At 42.2% G+C, this 19,643-nt stretch overlaps 1 protein-coding gene across 5 annotated transcripts in view; it reads left to right on the top strand.

The window, feature by feature from the left end:
- Nucleotides 1-19,643, top strand: part of LOC307214694 (disintegrin and metalloproteinase domain-containing protein 21-like) — a 59,314-nt gene that overhangs the window by 8,668 nt on the left and 31,003 nt on the right. For 3 of the 5 annotated variants that reach the window (XR_013838249.1, XM_079973575.1, XM_079973574.1), the window contains exons 3-16: nucleotides 164-225; nucleotides 941-1,019; nucleotides 1,497-1,573; nucleotides 2,306-2,507; nucleotides 3,049-3,117; nucleotides 4,912-4,983; nucleotides 8,822-8,994; nucleotides 9,450-9,528; nucleotides 11,331-11,488; nucleotides 12,836-13,001; nucleotides 14,712-14,789; nucleotides 15,659-15,733; nucleotides 17,226-17,294; nucleotides 17,672-17,761. Coding sequence is in view for 4 of the 5 variants with exons in the window: in XM_079973575.1 (XP_079829701.1) it covers nucleotides 164-225; nucleotides 941-1,019; nucleotides 1,497-1,573; nucleotides 2,306-2,507; nucleotides 3,049-3,117; nucleotides 4,912-4,983; nucleotides 8,822-8,994; nucleotides 9,450-9,528; nucleotides 11,331-11,488; nucleotides 12,836-13,001; nucleotides 14,712-14,789; nucleotides 15,659-15,733; nucleotides 17,226-17,294; nucleotides 17,672-17,761 (1,449 nt within the window). In the remaining variant the exon portion in view is untranslated. The remainder of the gene's footprint in view (nucleotides 1-163; nucleotides 226-940; nucleotides 1,020-1,496; nucleotides 1,574-2,305; nucleotides 2,508-3,048; nucleotides 3,118-4,911; nucleotides 4,984-8,821; nucleotides 8,995-9,449; nucleotides 9,529-11,330; nucleotides 11,489-12,835; nucleotides 13,002-14,711; nucleotides 14,790-15,658; nucleotides 15,734-17,225; nucleotides 17,295-17,671; nucleotides 17,762-19,643) is intronic. The other 2 variants (XM_079973576.1, XM_079973577.1) reach the window with 2 other exon arrangements.

Here is a 19,643-nt window from a genome sequence, read left to right on the forward strand (position 1 = left end):
CTGATTTATATAAATAAGCACATAACTGTTAGATTAAGCTTTTCTCATAAGCTCCACCCTCTCCAAGCTTGAATACATGATAAATTAAGAGTAAATTCTCAGGGAGGATGGTAATGAGAATTAATTAACTGTTCTGTATCCCCCCCCCCTTGTCTAACTTTAGACAGATATATCTTATATTATTAAAATGGAAGAAAATGACAGAGTTGTTCATCTTAAACAGAGGTAAGTGGCTGCATCCATTGATAAATTGTTGAATGTGCGACTTCTGACCTGTAGTGGTTCTAGGGGTTGCTCGTGCGTAAACCGGTGCAACACCTGGCTGGATTGCCTGAGTGAACCTTTTCTGTCCGGACAGCCACTCACCCGTGGCTGTCTCAATCGCTGGCAGAATCCGTCAGTGGGTGTTTCTTGAACTTCTTCCAGCAAAGAAGCTCTTTGACGCCTAGTCTCCTCCTACTCTCCCTGCGCGGAAGTCTTCTGCGCAAGGAGGGTGTAGGCAGCGGAGGACCCTTACTCTCCCCGCTGGTCCCTGGCAAGGAGTCATGGGACCGCCTCGCCGATTCCCCCATCTGCCCCCCTTCTCCACTGGTGCTACGCTGATTTCCTTCCCCAGGAGATGGGCTGCCTCTCCCCATCCCGGGACGCTCTCTGGAACCCCTCCGGAGCCCGCTCTCTCCCTCCGGCCCTGATGGCAGTTCCCTGACATGACCCAAGAGGCATTCCCTGTAGATGTGGAAGACTACTCTCTTTTTTTTTCTTATTAAGATATAATATAAGAATAAGATGTGAAAATAGAAATGAAAGTTTGAGCCCATTGCTGAACAAAGTAACTTTCAGAGGAGTAGCTATCTTAATCCATTGCAATACTTTACCATGCCTCAGAGATTGCAACTAGCCAACTATAATTCTGCCATTTAATTTATTTTAAAACTTTCAGATCTTTTATAACTGCAAATATGCCTATTTATACATATAATGTGAAGGGAGACCGGATTGCAGATTATCCATATATTCAGGTAAATTTTATTCATATGCACCCCAATAGTTTAAGGCATTAGGAGACATGTGCCCATTTTTTAAAAAATGGGCATGTGAAAATGTAATTTTTTATGGTAAATTCTGAAAGTTTATGTAGAACTCAGGTAGATTTATTTTCAGTGTCTGGAGTATCAATACTTCTGGTTGAAACCCAATATCTTTTTCAAACTGTTCTGCATTTTGCTCCTTTTACATTTTTTAATACGTAATTGTTTTTAACTGTTTTTATATATGGAACTGTTTTATATATATCATACTGTAAATCGCTTCAAGATGCCTCATGAGAAGTGATTCAGAAATAATAATGTGTGGGTTTTATGATGAATCACCCGGATTTGTGCAGGATGTCAAAGTTATTAACCCTGAGCTGAGCATGGTTCAATCATTTTGCCAAGCTGTTCTATTCAACTTCATATGATTTCCCCCCCCCAAGGATGTGTATTTGTTCCTTTCAGGATGACTGCTATTACGGTGGATATGTAGAAGACACCTTAGACTCTCAGGCCTTCCTCGCTACCTGCTTTGGGCTTTGGTAATAAAGATTTTGGGGTAGAACTGAAAGAGAGCTATATACCATGAGCCTTAAGTTGTGAATAATTGTGCCTCTACAGCTATTCTCAGAGTAGATTTTATGCAGACTTCCCTCCATAAGAGTTGGGTAAAGCAACTGTCTAAGTTTAATTCAGTTTTCAGTTCTTGTATATGAAAACACAATGATAAGGCACTGTGGGAAGCAGGCAGTTTTTGGGACCCAAGACATACTTGTTATACCTTCACTTCTAAATATATTATACTTTCAATTCTAAGTAGCAAAATAACATCAATTCTTAAGGAACTATATGATGAAATGATTCAAATTATGAATCTTCCAAGTACTTGGATTGAAACCTCATAGCAATATACATAAAGTTGAATGCCACAGGCTGTTCTCCATCTTAAATGTGGATTATAAATTTTTGGTAATTATAACGGCAAACAGATTAAACTATGTTACAGGGCAGTACATCAATGAACATCAAAGGGCTTTATTAGGGAAATATCTCTCAAAGATAATATACAAGCCATGATAAATATATTAGACAATGCAATCCATACAACAAAACCTACTGTTCTATGCTGAGTGGGAACTCACCTAAGCTAAAATTTGATTGGGCCAGCCAGATAAATATGATCCAGGACCATCAATTGCCTTTCCCTGGCTTAATGCATTTGCTGATTTGTTGACCCTAAGTCTGTCTTTTGGGTTTCCGCCCCAACCCCCCAGGGGACATGTGCAAATTGGGACTTTATGCTATGAAATTGAACCTATTGCGAATTCTTCCACATTTCAACACCTTATTTATCGAAAGACTCCAGAGGACCTTGAACCGTGCAGAGGAATAATTGAAGATGGAACATATTTAGGAAGTGAAGCTGGAGAAATAAGAATAGTTGACAGTGATGGCTCAATTCCTTCTGCCACAGGAGTAAGTAGTTTTTGGTTTTGCTAAATCCATACATTAAATTGATTTTATGTACCGAATGTGGCTTAAATATTCTAAGCCTAAGATCCTTAACATACAAAGTTAAAAACAGTTTAAAACAACAGTTTAAATGTTTAAACTTTTTAATACTGCATTTTCAATTGTTGTAACCTGCCCTGGGAACTTTGAGTTAAGGGTATGTAATAAATTAAAATAATAATATTATTCATTTCAATCTATTGTTGCAATTTTGTTGTTGCATACGATTGTACTTTTATTGTAAGGGTGATTCTTAAGTTTGGTTCTATGTAAGCCACCTAGATAACTTCTCTTATCGGGTTATAAATAACTAAAGCAATAAATTTAACAAGGTAAAAGGATGGATGAAATAGAATTATTGGGGTAAGAGCTTCTAGCTGAATAATGGGTATAGTTGTTTATTGTAAGGTTAATTTTAGGTGATAGGCCTGTTTAGGTTTCTTCTAAAGGAATATTCATGGTACATTTCTGCAATGAAACTTTGTTATGTGTATTTTTTTTCCAGTTAGATGATCTTGAATATGACCCGCCTATCAGATATCTAGAATATTATGCTGTTGTTGACAAAAGCACGGTAAATGTTGCCATAGTAAATGTTGCCATATTTATTTACTAGCAGCCTCATATTTGGTGCTGCTCAGGAGTTCTGAGACCAAAAAATCAATGCACTTTTTAAAGGTTTGATGTCCACTGTCTTGAGTCAAAATGTTGTCCAATTGTATCTAAACATAGACAAAAACCTCCTAATGCAAAATTTTGTTATATATTAAGAGGTGTTCAAATGCATATCAAGCAGACCTTTCCACCTTAAAATATATGACAGGCTTATTACCACTGTTTATATCCTGCCTTTCATGATATAAATCATGCCAAAGTGGCTTTCAAGTAACATATGTATAGTAGTAATACACATGCACATATAAATACACTAAGACAACAAACACCACTATTGCCTCATTTCGTGAACCATCTTTTGAACACCACAACACACACTTAACTAGCTGTAAAGTAACATAAACATGATATGTAATAAAACTGTAATTTTAATCGTCATATCAAAAAGCACAGTTCCTGATGGCAACATATCATATCTTCTATATGTACAGTGGTACCTTGGGTTACAGACGCTTCAGGTTACAGCTCCGCTAACCCAGATATAGCACCTCGGGTTAAGAACTTTGCTTCAGGATGAGAACAGAAATCGTGTGGTGGCGGCGCTGTGGCAGCGGGAGGCCCCATTAGCTAAAGTGGTACCTCAGGTTAAGAACAGCTTCAGATTAAGAACAGACCTCTGGAACGAATTAAGTTCTTAACCCGAGGTACCACTTTATTGGTATCGTACAGTCCAAGGATTGTCAAGTCCAAAGATTACAATGCAGTTCCTGTTGGCAACGCCATTTCATTCTGATATCTTCCTTCTGCGTCATCCTATGTCTGAAAGTGTGACAAACGGAACCGATTAGTAACAAAAGGCAGCTAATAGTAGAATAGTTGTCAGGATACACCCTTGTTTCACCCATTGGGCTTCTTCAGCGACAAGGTTACCAGGAAATTCCTCAGTGGGCTTTAGGGGTTGCTTCTATATAAGCATAGTTTTAATGGTTATTGACATTGAGCATCTTTGACTGGCAACTTCTGCGTTCCTGAGGACTACTTTCTACTGAAAAAAAACCTACTGAGGCCACCTCACGAGAAGAGAAGACTCCTTGGAAAAGACCCTGATGTTGGGAAAGATGGAGGGTACAAGGAGAAGGGGACGACAGAGGACGAGATGGTTGGACAATGTTCTCGAAGCTACCAGCGTGAGTTTGACCAAACTGTGGGAGGCAGTGGAAGACAGGAGTGCCTGGCGTGCTCTGGTCCAGGGGGTCACGAAGAGTCGGACATGACTAAACGACTAAACAACATCGTGTGTGTTGTGGTGTTCATATACATACACTGACACATACACCCACCCCCACACCAATCAACATAAATATTACAGGTCTCTTTCAAGTTTGTTTTCAGGACTACAGACTTCCAGTTAAAACATATTGAGAGTTTGAGTTATTAGGATGTGTATAGTTATCCTTGGCTAGCTAAATGGAATAATTAGGATACCTAGTTTATTGAAGGGGGAAATTATATTACTTATTTCAATAGTTGTTGAAAGATGCATATATCCCACACCTTTTTTTATATTGATTGTAGTTTCTAATAGTATGGAGTATTTGTATTCATTTAGAATCTTAGGTTTATGAAACTCTCAACATACGATATTTTAATGAAAATTATCCAAAGGAGTATTAATGATGAGGAGGGAATTTGAATGCATCTGAAGAACCCATGTCATAGTTAAACATTTTGTCTTTCATTTTCTCTCCTTTAGTTTATTCTCAATCATCGCAATGAAACTCAGTTAGTGTTGATAATGCTTCGTATGATCTCTGATGTTCACAGCGTGAGTATATTTTATAAGACCTTTTCTGTGAATCTCATGGAGCACTGATTGCTGCCCCAATAGAAAACAAATCAGATATCCAATATTTTGGTTTAGCTTTGATTGGTGTGTCCACCCAAACACAAATGGTAGCAGCAAACAGGGGTGTGTGGTCCGCCCCGGGTGTCATCCCTGACGGCGTGAATAAATGGCACACTGTGGGGGGCAGCACTTACCGCCTGCAGCGTGCCCAAGCCACATGCCTCTTCTGGGAGTGGTGCGGTGGCTCAGGGCCCCACACTGCCTGAAACAGCAGTGTGGGGCTTGCGTCCGCCAGGCGGACTCACCGCAGCACTTCCGTGCGCAACTTGCCCCGCCAATGCCGCTCCGGGTGCCGGGGCAGCTAGCTACGCCCCTGGCAGCAAAGATGGGTCTTAGGATCTTTCTAATTCAGGTCTCATTACACACAGAAATGTGATTTTCTTCTGGATTTGTAGTTAGAAATCTAGTTCATCAGGTAGAGTTCTTAATGGTTGTTTGGCCCTAATTTAACGCATCCTGACCCTGCAAATATTCTTGTGTTTTTTAAAATCAATTTAGTGGTGCCCTAGAATTATTTCTTATCCTTAAACTTATTGTTTATATTTTATAGTATTTTTAAATAATGTTTTTCTTTGCATATAGTAAGTGTAGCTTCAGACCATATCCAGTCTAAATAACAAACAGGTACACTTCCAGAAGACTAGAAAATTCAGGTGTGCCTTAAACTGGAGCTAACCTCTTTTAACTACATTGTTTTCTCCAAAAGAAAGATGTGAAACGGAATGATAACTGACCAGGGAGTCTCTGATCCCTTTGTTTGTGATTTCGTTTTCTTGAGAGATTCAGTCAAAAATGACCTATTTGAATTATTGTGCCCCAGTATTCTAAGCGTAATGTTTTGTCCTTCCATTTGTGCAAGTGGGAGGCACTTGTAGAGACAGCCTGTGAAGGTAGGGTACTTACTATTTATTATTTTTCACTTTATTTCATACCATGAATTTTCAGTCGTGAAGGGCTGTTAAGGTAGCTTACAAATAAGACCATAACAAATAATGTAATAGAACATAATACAATAAAGAATTTATAGCAGTAAAATAGCATAAAATATACTGCAAACAAACACTTAAAAAGCAACAGCATTATAAAAACAGAACTGCATCAGCATTCAAATTATTGAGGGATTAGGGTGATTTAGAGTACCACTATCAGGATTTTTGGAAGAGAAGAAAAAAAAGACACAAGACTACAGAACTTAACCCCAAAAGGGAATTTGAAGACAAGAGGAAAATACTACAAAGCAATAATCTCTGAACCATTGTTAGAAATATAAATTGGGAAAGCTATCTTTGAAAGAGTGGGGGTGAATGAGACAGACAGAGAGAGAGAATGTGTTGGAAAGCGAGGACGAAAAAGTGACGGGAGAGAGACAAAGAGATAAGGGGGATTGTTACCTGTCCCTAATCTGTTGAAACAAATGAAGAAGCACAGTAAGTATGCTTGGCAGCATATTACATGCAAAAATTGGACCAGCTGTTCTCAGGCTTTAGTAGGGCAACCAGAAGCAGAAGCAGAAGGACTGGGAGCATAGGTGTAGCCAGGATTTTTGTTAGGGGGGAGGACTTTGTTGGGGGGTGGCAGAACCAATGTGATTGGTCAATTACCGTATTTTTCGCTCTATAGGACGCACTTTTCCCCCTTCAAAAATGAAGGGGAAATGTGTGTGCGTCCTATGGAGCAAAGACGCCATAGCCCCGCTACCCTCTCCCGGCTGGAGAGGTGACGCGCGGCTACGGCAGGAGCCTCTATAGCCGTGCGTCACCTCTCCAGCCGGAAGAGCTCGCGCAGGGGGCTAAAGCAGCCCCCCGCGACCCTCTCCCAGCTGGAGAGGTGACGCGCGGCTATGGCAGGAGCCTCTATAGCTGTGCGTCACCTCTCCAGCTGGGAGAGCCGCGTGGGGCTAAAGAAACCCCACTTACTCTCTCCCAGCTGGAGAAGTGACACAGGACTATGGCAGCAGCCTCTCCGCCGCGCCTTTCCACTGCTCCCTGACCTGCTCTTTGGGGCTGGTGGTGGGCTTCCCCCCGCCAGCCCCAAAGAGCAGGTCGAAAGGAACCTGAAGCCTGGAGAGCGAGAGGGGTCATTGTGCACCGACCCCTCTCGCTCTCCAGGCTTCCAAGGTAGCCGCCTGAACGCACCTTAAACGGCACCTTGTTTTAGAGCGGGAAAACAAGAGGGGGGAAATTCTCCCCCTCTCTGCGCAGCGCCTCCTGCCGCTTCGCTGAAGGGGCGCTGGGCAGAGAGGGGGAGATTTTTTTTTTCTTGTTCTCCCCCCTCTAAAACAAGGTGCGTCCTATTGTCCGCTGCATCCTATGGTGCGAAAAATACGGTAGTTAAATATTTTTATTGTTTTACTTGATCTAGGGGGTCAGCTGCCCCCCTCTGCCCCCCAGCTATGCCGATGACTGGGAGAGCAGGCATCCCCAAACCAGAGTAGGATTTTCAGTGGGCATGAATGCAGGGTGTACACCCAGCTAGAAGTTCCAAGAGACATTGCTCTTAATAATACATCAAATACAGGAGTCCAAAAACAATTATAACCTTAGGAAAACAAAAGTATATTAAAAATTGTCTGCTGTAAAAGAAGTTCCATTGGATTCAAGTGGGTTGAAAGTGCCAGGGATGATTTCTGAAAATTGTTATAAAGGCTGTGTATAAGGTTTTGGTATACGTCATCGAAAACTGGCAGAGTGATCCTTCAAAGAAATGTAGAGTTGGAAGGGACTCAAAGGGTCGTTTAGTTCAAACCCTAATGTCCCATTTCCTTGACACCCAAATGCAAACAAGACATTGTTCTGCAGCATCCAAGTGCTGTGACATTTGTATTGATGTAGAAATTGAGGGGTTTAACTTATTTAAAAGGAATATACCAAACATGAAGGGAAGAAGAGTAGCATTATATGTAAAGGTGTACACTTGAGAAGCAATTCATGACTTGGAGCATGGAAGGCAGATTGAGAGTGCATAGGTAAAAATTGTAGGAGAGGGAAATCGTGGTGTTACTGTGGGTGTCTGCAGTAGAACTCAAGCCAGGCTAAAACTTAGATGATGCCTTCCTAGAGCAGATTACCAAATATTCAAAAAGGAGAGAGATAGTAGTCATGGGAGACTTCAAGTACGCCAATATCTGTTGGAACTCAGACTCTGCCAAGAACATAAGGTCCAACAAATTCCTCCATTGCCTTGCTGACAATTTCCTTTCCCAGAAGGTGGAAGAAGCAACAAGGGGATAATCTCTCATGGACCTGGTCCTCACCAACAAGAAGGAACTGCTGGACAAAGTGGAAGTCCTGGGAACCTTGGGAGGAAGTGATAATGTCCTCTTCGGTTTCATTATACAGAGGCAAGAGAAAACTGAGTGTAGTTGGGCATTCACTGGCAGATGGAGATCCAACCTCTGCTTAAAAACTTCCAATGAAGGAGAGTCCACCACCTCCTGAGGGAATCCGTTCCACTGTCAAGCTACTCTTACTGTCAGAAAGTTCTTCCTGATGTTTAGTCGGAATCTCCTTTCTTGTAACTTGAGTAAGAGTTGTTCTTCCTCAACAGGTCCCTTTCAACTCCACAATTCTAGGTTTCTTTGCTTAATCATAGCCGCGAGGGATGGGCACTGTTCCTGACCACCAGGCAACATTGCTGTTGGCTCTTGACACCATAACAACTATGAAAGGGAAAACTGGAGGTGGTGGGCCAAAATGGAGGCACTTTGGCAACAATACTATGCATTATAACTGCCCAATTTAGTGTTTTCTGTTTTCAGATATACTTGCCATTAGGTCTTCACCTTTATTTGGTAGGATTGGAGTTGTGGACAGAAAGAGACTACATAACAATTGATACTGAGAATCTTGGCGTGACTTTAGCTGCATTTTACCAATATGCCATCTCTGAGCTTCAGCCAAATGTTCATTTTGATCATTCAGGAATAATTACGTAAGACTCTACAGTTTCTTTCTTGAAATTGTCTGCCTTCTTTTTCAACAATATGAAAAGGCCAGATTATTATTACATTATCTCATCATCATCATCATCATCATCATCATCATCATTATCATTATCCTAAAGAAGCCCAGAGTGGCAAATACACATGTAATGGGGGGCAAAACATTTTTTAAAATTCCTTTGCACCTGTATCAGTTTATAGTAGGAACCCTAGCAAGGACCCTTCCCTTGTCTTTGGTCTTAGCTTATTTATTCATGATTATTATTGTTCATTCATACTCCAGCTTCTTACAAAATATATACAGAGAGGATGCTTACATTAAATCTGTAGATTAAAGGAAGATTAAAATGTTCTGCTCATGAACTTGGGCAAGATAGCTGCTCTGTAACTTTTGCAGTGTTTTATAACTATAACATGTACAGTAATATCTTCTGTTATGTTATAGGGCTAAAGGGTTTCCTGCTGGACTTTCTTGGGGGGACCGGTTTTGTCTTTACACTCTAGTTTCAGTGTCTGCTATTCATGTAGGTGATTATCAGTATCTTTATTTTTGTCTTTTATTTTTGACTATTATTTAATTAACTTATTAGTTGCTTTACACAAATGTCTCATGACAATATAAGAATAGGCAGCTGGATCAAGCCAGTGGACCTGAGTGTAGCAGCAGAACTGTTATTCAGAAGCATACTGCCTCTGACTGTGGAAGCAGAGCAGAGCCATTATGGCTACAACACATGGCAGTAATCCAGCCATGAGGTTGGCTGGGCCTAGATCATTGAAGCGAGTTTATTCCCATCCAGACAGAGCTGCAGCTGGGCCACCAGCTGAAGCTAGTATAAGGCAATATGACTAGTTCTACATCCAGTGGCAAAAAACAATTACCCCCAAGCAGTGCACTTGATCCTTCTGGGTGAGTGCAACCCCATTGAAAACATCTTTACTGGACTTCTGCTGAGTAGGCACTTGGTTACAGCCTTCAATGTCCATCCATCATTAGCAGCTGGATCTAACCTGGCCCAGTGCCATAGTTAGGGAAATGGATGTGGCCTGCATGGGCAAGCACAGGGGCTTCTAATCAAGTGATGAGGCTGCGGTGCCATGGGTAAGGCCCCGTCTAGCTCCATCTGAGTGATAGTGATGGGGAGGAAAAAGAGTGATTGTCTGAGAGGATGGGACCATGTCTGGCATCAGACCTTGGGCATGGATTGTTTGGGAAGGGAGCAGCCCAGGTTTGGGGTTAGGCCTGTGCTGGTACTACAGCTGGCATCATTGGGGACTGCTGTGTAGTTTGGAAAGGTTCACAGGAGGTGGTGGATGACTAAATTTGTGTCTCCTCTGTCAAACTTGATGCTGATGGGAAGGAGGATGAAATCTGGTGGCTGTTGGTCTAGGACAGGGGTCTGCAACCCGCGGCTCCGGAGCCGCATGTGGCTCTTTTACACCTTTGCCGCGGCTCCGGGGCGGATACTAGCGAGGGGAGGAGGCGCATTGTGCGCCCCGACACTCCCCACTGTGGTGGGCGCTGTACTCGCTGTGACGTCGCATGGGGGCAGTGCGTGTGTTAGTCACGCACCGTCCCGACGTCACCTTCCTGCCCGCCCGCCCGCTACATTGTAAGGGGCATGTACGCTGGTCACTGCATTGAAAGGGGGCATGTACGCTGGTCACTGTTTTGAAGGGGAGTGAAGAACACACACACACAAAAAGGTAACTTGTTAATTTAACGTTTATTTCTATGAGGAGGAGTAATTCTGAGGGGTCAAACAAAGAAATAATAAAAAAGTGACAAAAAGTTACTTTTATAATGACGAGTTTTGCGGCTCCTAGTTGTTTTTTCTTTGGAAACGGGTCCAAGTGGCTCTTTTTGTCTTAAAGGTTGCAGACCCCTGGTCTAGGAAGTGGGGTGGGAATGGGACAGGCAGGTCAGCAGGGGCTTTTGGTCTTCTGTCTCATGGCTGATCCCACTGAGGGAGTGGAGGAAGCAGCTGCTCTTCTTCAGGCCTCCATGTGAACTACTCACTTGGGACTGGGGGCAGAGTGGGCTGTTGAAAAAGAGGAAAGTGGCGAGGACAAAACAAATCCAGGTCACAAAATGTATTAAGGCATAACATGGGGGGTGGCGGAGAGAAAAACAACTTCCTTTCAATAGCACAAATGCTGAAATCATCTTCCAAAAAAAATATAGTTGTAGGGTAGAACCCAATTTACATATTTTTAAAGCAGTTGAAATATACTCAAAGGATGTAAATGAAGTATGTATTTATTGAAAGTGTTTGATATTCTGATTACCTCAGTCCCTTCTTTCCTTTTCCTCATTGTATCTCAGACATACAGAAATCCTAAAGTTGATGCTGAAACAATTGCGCATGTGTTGGGTCATTCTCTTGGCTTTGGCCATGATGACACACCCTTAAACAAAGCTCGGGGCTGTGACTGTAATTGCACCAAGCCTGGCAGGTGTATAATGGCAGCAACCGGCAATCCGTGAGTAGTCCTTAATTGATTTCTTTCTTTCTTTCTAGTGTTTTTGTCTGGGTTTGGAAAGAAAAGCTGGTCACGTTATATTTTTGCTCAGTTCATTTCTTGCCACTAAAGACCTTCTGCTCGGCTATCCTTCTTAGAGTCAAACTACAGATTACATTAAGTATCCCATTAGTGTTGTGTGCTCGACTTTCATTCCCCCGCTGCAACCCTGATCTTAATTGCCCTTTTCATCAACAAGCATGATGACAAAGCTGCTAATTATGTGCTTCAGGTAACTTGTAGGCAGTTCCACCTGAAAGTTATTTTGTAATCCCTCTTGAAATAAATGGGAGCTATGCTAGAGTACGTCATTCTCAATAATTTTGTGGAGAACTGAACAGTTTCTTGGTAGATTTCCCACTGGAAGAACCTTCTACAGTACATACACATTAAGCTCCTTTGTGGATTTTCTTTGGAGAAGATAAGCAAGATAAGAATTCTCTTTAACTATCAGATAGATGAAATAAAAAAACTATTTTTTTTACAAAGTATTGTTATGAGTTTGTGGGTTCTAGACACCTTAAATTCCTGGGTCCAGTAGATGACAGAATTTACCGTATTTTTTGCTCTATGACTCACTTTTTCCCTCCTAAAAAGTAAGGGGAAATGTGTGTGCGTCTTATGGAGAGAATGCAGGCTGCGCAGCTATCCCAGAAGCCAGAACAGCAAGAGGGATTCCTGCTTTCACTGTGCAGCGATCCCCCTTGCTGTTCTGGCTTCTGAGATTCAGAATATATTTTTTCTTGTTTTCCTCCTCTAAAAACTAGGTGTGTCTTGTGGTCTGGTGTGTCTTATAGAGCGAAAAATATGGTAATTAAGGCTTGGGGTGTCAAAAGCTAAGCTAGTCTCCTGTGTGAAGTGATAGCTAGACCTTGTGTATTGAGATGTGTACTAAATACTTCCAAATCATCTGGAATCAGGGTATGTTAACAGCTAATTAAGTCAGACTAGCCTCCTGTGAGGGGCAATGAGCCATTAGAACAAAGGAGCCCGGTATGAGATGGCAGGTGAGTGGGGCTTACAGTGTATTCCTCATTGAGTAGCAGCATGGTGCAGTTATTCCTGGCTTCCTTAGTCTAAGCATCTGGCTGTAACCTGTATTAAGGAATAAGTGGTTTTATACATTTTCTCCTAGTGTGTTTCAATATTTTGAGGATTTGAAATAATTTAACTATTTTTGTTTCTATCTATTGTTGTACAGCACCTTAGAAGAATTTGTACCCTGAAAGGCAAGATACAAATTAGTATAGTAAATATATTTAATAAATCATTTCATCATACTGGATAATAATTTCTCCTCTGTTACAGAACATGCTCAAGGCTGAGTAACTGCAGCAGGAAGGTATATTATGATGCAATAAGAAAACCAGGAAAAGAATGTCTTATTGACATACCTAGCAACGTAATTATCAAAAAGAAGTGTGGAAATGGTGTCATTGAGGATGACGAAGAGTGTGACTGCGGCCATGATGAGGTTAGGCATTAAGACTGTTCTGAAAGATGTGCACAGAAGAATTAATAAAGTGTGGATGTATATATTTTCCGAGCTGTGGAATTGCTCAGGAGGACAATGACCGATTCTAAATTTTCAGTCTGCTCCGAAACCTTCTGTTCTGTATTCTTAGCAAATCAATGCTACTGTTGTTTCATACTTAAATAAGTTAACAGAGCTTATTTAGACAAGCATAGCCTTATACTGTCTACTCAGATATAAGTCCTGTTACGTTAAATGCGACTTATTCCCCAAGGAAATGCACATAGGAATGCAGCCTAGATCATTTACTTTTCAGGACCAAATTACTTCACTAAAACTGCTAGTCTGAGAGCCTTTTCTCACACAGAGAGAACAAGAGTAGGGTGAGAATTGTTTTTCTATGGTGTAATCTCTTCCGGGTAGGGAGTATTATTATTATTATTATTTTATTTATTTATATCCCACCTTTTCCCCAGTCTGTCACAGATAAAATAGAGATAAAATAGAACAAGTGAAAAACATAGAAAAGACAGTCATTAAAATGTAATTGGACACTAACAGAATTAAGATAGTATTAAAAGATCCATTAAAAAACACAAAACACAGAAATAACTATAAAAACATAACAGCCCTTTCTCCTGCAACGGTATGGGCAGGTCTAATAGCGTAGGTCTTTCTCTTAGAATGGGTATATTTATTATATGAAAACATGCCAGTTAGGTATGAAAGAGCCAAGAAAATGTCTTTGAATACTCCACCCACACTTCACAGCTGCATAGAAAAATGGCTCCCACATCACTGAGAAAGGGGCCTCAGTTTTCAGTTTTATTGAGTCAAGACATTTCCCCCTGAAAAACAATTACTGGATTACACCCACTTTCTTTAGCTGATAGGGCAAGGAATGATGTGAATCATAATTAGGGAGATAGCAAGAAGTAGCTGAGCACAGGTTCCAGTTGCCCTTGCGACACATATTCCTACAAGAGGTATTAAGTAAGTTGGTGTGTGTTATTAAGTACATACATTAAGACTCTGTACACACCATACCTTTAAAGCACCCTTCACAAGAATCCTGGGATCTGTAGTTTACCCCCTAGGTAAAGGTAAAGGGACCCCTGACCATTAGGTCCAGTCATGGCCGACTCTGGGGTTGCGGCACTCATCTCGCTTTACTGGCCGAGGGAGCCGGCGTACAGCTTCCGGGTCATTTGGCCAGCATGACTAAGCCGCTTCTAGTGAACCAGAACAGCGCACGGAAACACCATTTACCTTCTCTCTGAAGCGGTACCTATTTATCTACTTGTACTTTGACGCGCTTTCGAACTGCTAGGTTGGCAGGAGCTGGGACCGAGCAACGGGAGCTCACCCCGTCGTGGGGATTCGAAACACCGACCTTCTGATCAGCAAGTCTTAGGCTCTGTGGTTTAACCCACAGTGCCACCCGCGTCCCAGTAGTTTACCCCCTACACAGCTATAATTTACAGGATTCTTGAGTGTGGGGTTGTATATTCATATGCAACTTAAGGTGACTTTAAAAGAGAAGTTCATTGCAGTGGCATTCTGTCCCTGAGAGGCGGAAGGTTTGAAAAGCACAGATACAGAGGACACCCATCATCCCCACAAAGTTCTGTTTTGCAAATCTCTCAAGGCAACAACAATGAAAGAGCTGCTACGCTATAGCATTCAGTATATTTTTTCTTCTTTTATCAGGAACTAGAAGAGGCAGGGATCCTGAATATATTTCTGCAGCCAATTTCAAAACTTTCAGGGGCCAAAATACAGTCTCAGGTGAGTGGATAAAATATTAATAGAATTACACTGTTTCCTACATCAAATTTTGCTACATGTCTTTGGGTCTCCCAGTAGTAGTAGTGTCTTTGGTTGTGTGATGAGGAATTCCAGCTGGCTAAACACCACGTAGGTAGGCCATTAAGTTTTACCCTGTATGAAAGGAAGTTACAAGGAAGTTTGGCTGCTTTTTGAAGCATGCGATAACCAAAAGATGTTTTGTCCCAGCTGGATATTGAAGTGTTCTGCTTTATTTACATGTTTCCACATAAATATCAGCTGCTCTGTGGACCATACTAGCAGTCTCCAAAGTTTCATGATGGGATTTGTTTGTCATGAAAACCTCATGAAAATTCCCTTAGCAGTAAAAAAGCAGTCAACATGTTGAGTGACTAAGCCACTGCCAAGAAGTTCTACAGGACACACCCCTGGAAGCTGTGAATGAACTTTGGGGCTGCTTTGTGACTCTGCCAATGTTAACATAACAGATACAGAGCTGGACTTACATCAGCAGCCAACATCTTCACAGGAGAGGAGACATGCATTGACTGGGAAAAAAAATCACTTTATTTTAAATATATTAGCCTTGCCTTTAATGATCTTGCTTGGAAGATTAAAAGCATTGCACTTGCCTCAGAAGCTGCTTCACACAAGTTAATGAAAATTGTAGTAATGGCTTTACAATGAATGATAGTTTCTGTATCTTGTAAAGGTTACGTTAATATATTTAAAAGAAAGTGATTTAGTCAGCCAATACATGTTTCAGAGGTTTTGCAATATTTAGATTTATTTAAATTGATTCAGTGGTAGAAGCCAGACAGCAGTGTAAAAGAGTAAATGAAGTAAAGTGTTTTGTAACTCCCTTTTAGTTTTTTAGACAGTGGATGCAAAGATCAGAGAACCAATATTTGTTTGCTGATGACTCACGGTCTAAAGTTATGTCTGTAAGTTTTTGGTAAAATATTATTTAAATTATGTCATTTCTTGTCACACATAATGCTACATTGAATGTTTGCTACTATGTTAACTCATGTAATGTAAATGGCTTTTTGAAAAAAATGTTAAAACAACTTGACAACGTTGATGTTGGGACTCTGTTGCGATCAGGCAAGCCTGGTTAAGAGAGCCATTCCAGCTGTGGTGGGGTGTCATCAGTATGGGAACTTGGATATCCCAGTACTCCACAATGTATTTAATCCTGCCCCAACTGCTCTCTGGGTGCCAGTTAGTTTCCAGCCCCAATTCAAAGTGCTGGTTTTGACCTATAAAGCTTTAAACAGCTACAAACTGCAATACCCCAAGGACTACCTCTCCCCATATGAACAGACTCGAACCCTGAGATCATCCTCAGTCTTGGTCCAGTATACCTGAAGGAGCGTCTCCACCTCCATCATTCTGCCCAGACACTGAGGTCCAGCGCCAAGGGCCTTCTGGCAGTTCCCTCCATGCAAGAAGCAAAGCTACAGGGAACCAGGCAGAGGGCCTTCTCAGTAGTGGCACCCACCCTGTGGAACGCCCTCCCACCAGATGTCAAAGAGAACAACAACTACCAAACTTTTAGAAGAAGACATCTGAAGGCAGCCCTGTTTAGGGAAGCTTTTAATATTTAATAGGTTATTATATTTTAGTGTTCTGTTGGAAGCCGCCCAGAGTGGCTGGGGAGACTATAATAATACTCTGAGTCCCTTCTTCATGTGCCGCCTCCGAGAGAGGTCTGGAGGGTAGCAACATGAGAACAGGCCTTTTCTGCAGTGGCCCCCCACTTGGGAATGCTCTCCCCAAGGAGGTTCATCTGGTCTCTTCATTATACACCTTTAGGTGCCACGCAAAAATGTTCCTTTTTAACCAGGCCTTGGGCTGATTAACACCTTATACCCCTTTTAAATGTGTTTGTGGGAAGGGGTGGAGAGGGGGGTATTGGTTAGTGTGTGTGTGTTTAATTTTTGCTTTTATATTACATACATATTTTGTTTTTTTTATATTGTATTTTTATGTTGTGAACTGCCCTGATATCTATGGATGAAGGGTGGTATACAAATTTAATAAATAAAAGAAATGTAAACTCAATGGTACATTTGTTGCACCTCTGACCCATTTAGTCACATGCCGCTCTCCCCACTATTTCTTCCACTTCATCTGTTAGCTCTTACAGATTCTTCAGTATAGCCTGTCTTGAATTTTGTAGTGTCGCTTGTGATATGTCAGCCCTCTAGTTTAGGGCTGATCCTTTTAAATATCTGTAATCCTTCCTGGTTTTGTGACCTTCCTAAAGTTGCTTAATTGCACTGCCTACTCCTTCATTCAATGTTTAGATCAAGAAAGGTAACTGCAGTGTCTTGTTTCTATACCATGAAGCATTCAGGAACTAATATGTGTTTTTCTGATATTTGAAAGTAGATACTATGAGCCATACCACAACTCTTTCATTTTTTATAGGAAGAGGGTGAATCAGGGATCATCAGTTCATTAACGGATAGCAACTTTCCAGAATTCCAAGGGCCCAGTGTAAGTTGTAGATTAATGTTATAATGCTAAGATATGGAATGTCTGTATTCCTTAAAACGTTTTCCTTTTCCTTACAAGTGCAATGGTGACCAAACATTTTACAATCTCTTGATTAAAATATGGTACACCTGCTGGGAAGTCAGATAAAATTGCTTTTGGCCACAATCCCCCAGTTTCTTGACTTCATATAAGCAAAAAAAAAAAGACAAGCCCTTGCCTCAAAAGGAATCTGCAGTTTAAGTTTAGACTGAGGATGGAGGCCATCTGGTGGTCAAGGCAGCTTGGCAAATGTAATAAATGAATACACCCGGTGGCATAGTTAGTCTAAGAGACTGCATTTAAAGTACAGTATTGAGAGATAATTCCTTCTTTTGCAGGAATGCCAAAGGAATGGCTGTTGCCAAAAGGACTGTAAATTATCACCAGGCATTGAATGTCTTTATGGACTTTGCTGCGAGAGATGTAAGGTAATATAAAAACAGCATATTTCAAATAAATGTAATAACTGGGGATGCCCTGAACTCCACTCCCGCACCCACCCATGGCCAGCCCAATAGATATTTCTGCCCAAAGTGGAGCACTAAATTTTTTTTACCCTGTCAGAGTAATGCTACATCATCATATAGCATTGTTCTTATGGATTTGGGATGAAGGTGTTTATGCCCACCCATCCCACCCCCAGCCAGCCTTGTCAGAGGAATGCTATGCCAACATCTTGTGCTGTATCCCAGTTCCTGTTCAGGAGCTGGCTGCTCTCCATGCTCCGTACTCCCATCAGCCCAGAAAAGCCCTGCTTGAGAAGAGGGGAGAGGATAGATAAAGCAGCCTGCCGCTTACCACCAGTTACTATACCCCCCCCCCCCAGGAGCCAGCCTCTACCTTCTTAGGTCTTCCTTTTCCATTACAGTGGTACCGCAGGTTACATACGCTTCAGGTTACATACGCTTCAGGTTACAGACTCCACTAACCCAGAAATAGTGCTTCAGGTTAAGAACTTTGCTTCAGGATGAGAACAGAAATCGTGCTCCAGCAGCGTGGCGGCAGCAGGAGGCCCCATTAGCTAAAGTGGTGCTTCAGGTTAAGAACAGTTTCAGGTTAAGAACGGACCTCTGAAACGAATTAAGTACCCGAGGTACCACTCTACTCTTTCTGAAGCATATAAGCCATCAATCATCAGGAGGCTAGAGTCTTGCAGCTTCTTTCCACACACACCCATGGTCTATGGTTACCAGATTTTTAAAAAAATGAATCCGGGGACACCTTTTTACCCCTCCTTTTTCTTTTGAAGCTGAGTAGCAACAGGGAGTCAGTAGTGGGGGTGGTGAGGCAAAAGACCCTTGGCCCAAGCACACATGCATATTGTATAAAGGTGCAAAGCCCTGGGCAAACGGACTCCTGAGCCTCCCCCGATCAGTCAAAACAAAGGGGGAAGGGGGCAGGAGATTGGGGGAGGCTCAAGTGTTACAGGCGGGTGGCGCACCATTGCCCAGTTTTTAAAAAACTCTGCGCATTTATGTTTCACAGGGTGTGAAAGAAGGGCTTTGCACCTTGCCCAGCAGAGAAACGGCGCCCCTCCTGGACAATGGTGCCCGCAACTCCCGCGCCTCCCCCGATCAGTCAAAACAAAGGGGGCAGGGGGCAGGAGATCTGTACCACTGGACGTCCCCGGTTCCCCTGTGGCAACGGCAGCGGCAGTAAGCAGCTCCTGAAGACAGCCAAAGCTAACTGCGCTACCAGGCTGGCTCCGGGCTGCTGAGGCTGCTGCTGCCACATTTTCTGGGGACAGATTTGCAAATCTGGGGCCATTCCAGGGACAGAATTTGTCCAGGGACAGATTTGCAAATCCGGGGAAGTCTGGTAACCCTACCATAGTCAACATCCAGCCATCCTGGCTGATGACTGGTTAGGCTACTCGTGAGCAAGCAAGCAGTCTAGCAGCAGCTTCTCCACATAGTGTCATTCTCAGGTATTGGGGGAGGGGGAAAGAAAATGGTGGCTCTCACCTGTGGCCACTGTGAGGTGCCCCATACCAGGATGGAGAATTTTGCCTTTCCTCAACATGGTCCCCTGACCCACAGAATTTATGAGAGGACTTGGCTCCCCTGTCATTGCCCCCCATTTGTCTGAAATTTTATCCCTTTCAAGGAAAAAATTCAGTCATTTTTAGAAAACTCCCAAACCCCTGGCCCCGACATTTAGGCTGTACGTTGAATACATAGAGTACTTCCTAGATGTCATCTTATTTGGCCACACAATGATCCTGAAGAGTAGAAAGCAATGGTGAATTGCCCCAGGCCACCTAGTGAATGAATGGCTGTTAGGCCTTGAATTCTCATGTCACTATCCACT

Source organism: Podarcis cretensis (assembly GCF_951804945.1).
Source record: "Podarcis cretensis genome assembly, chromosome: 4".
NCBI lineage: Eukaryota > Metazoa > Chordata > Lepidosauria > Squamata > Lacertidae > Podarcis > Podarcis cretensis.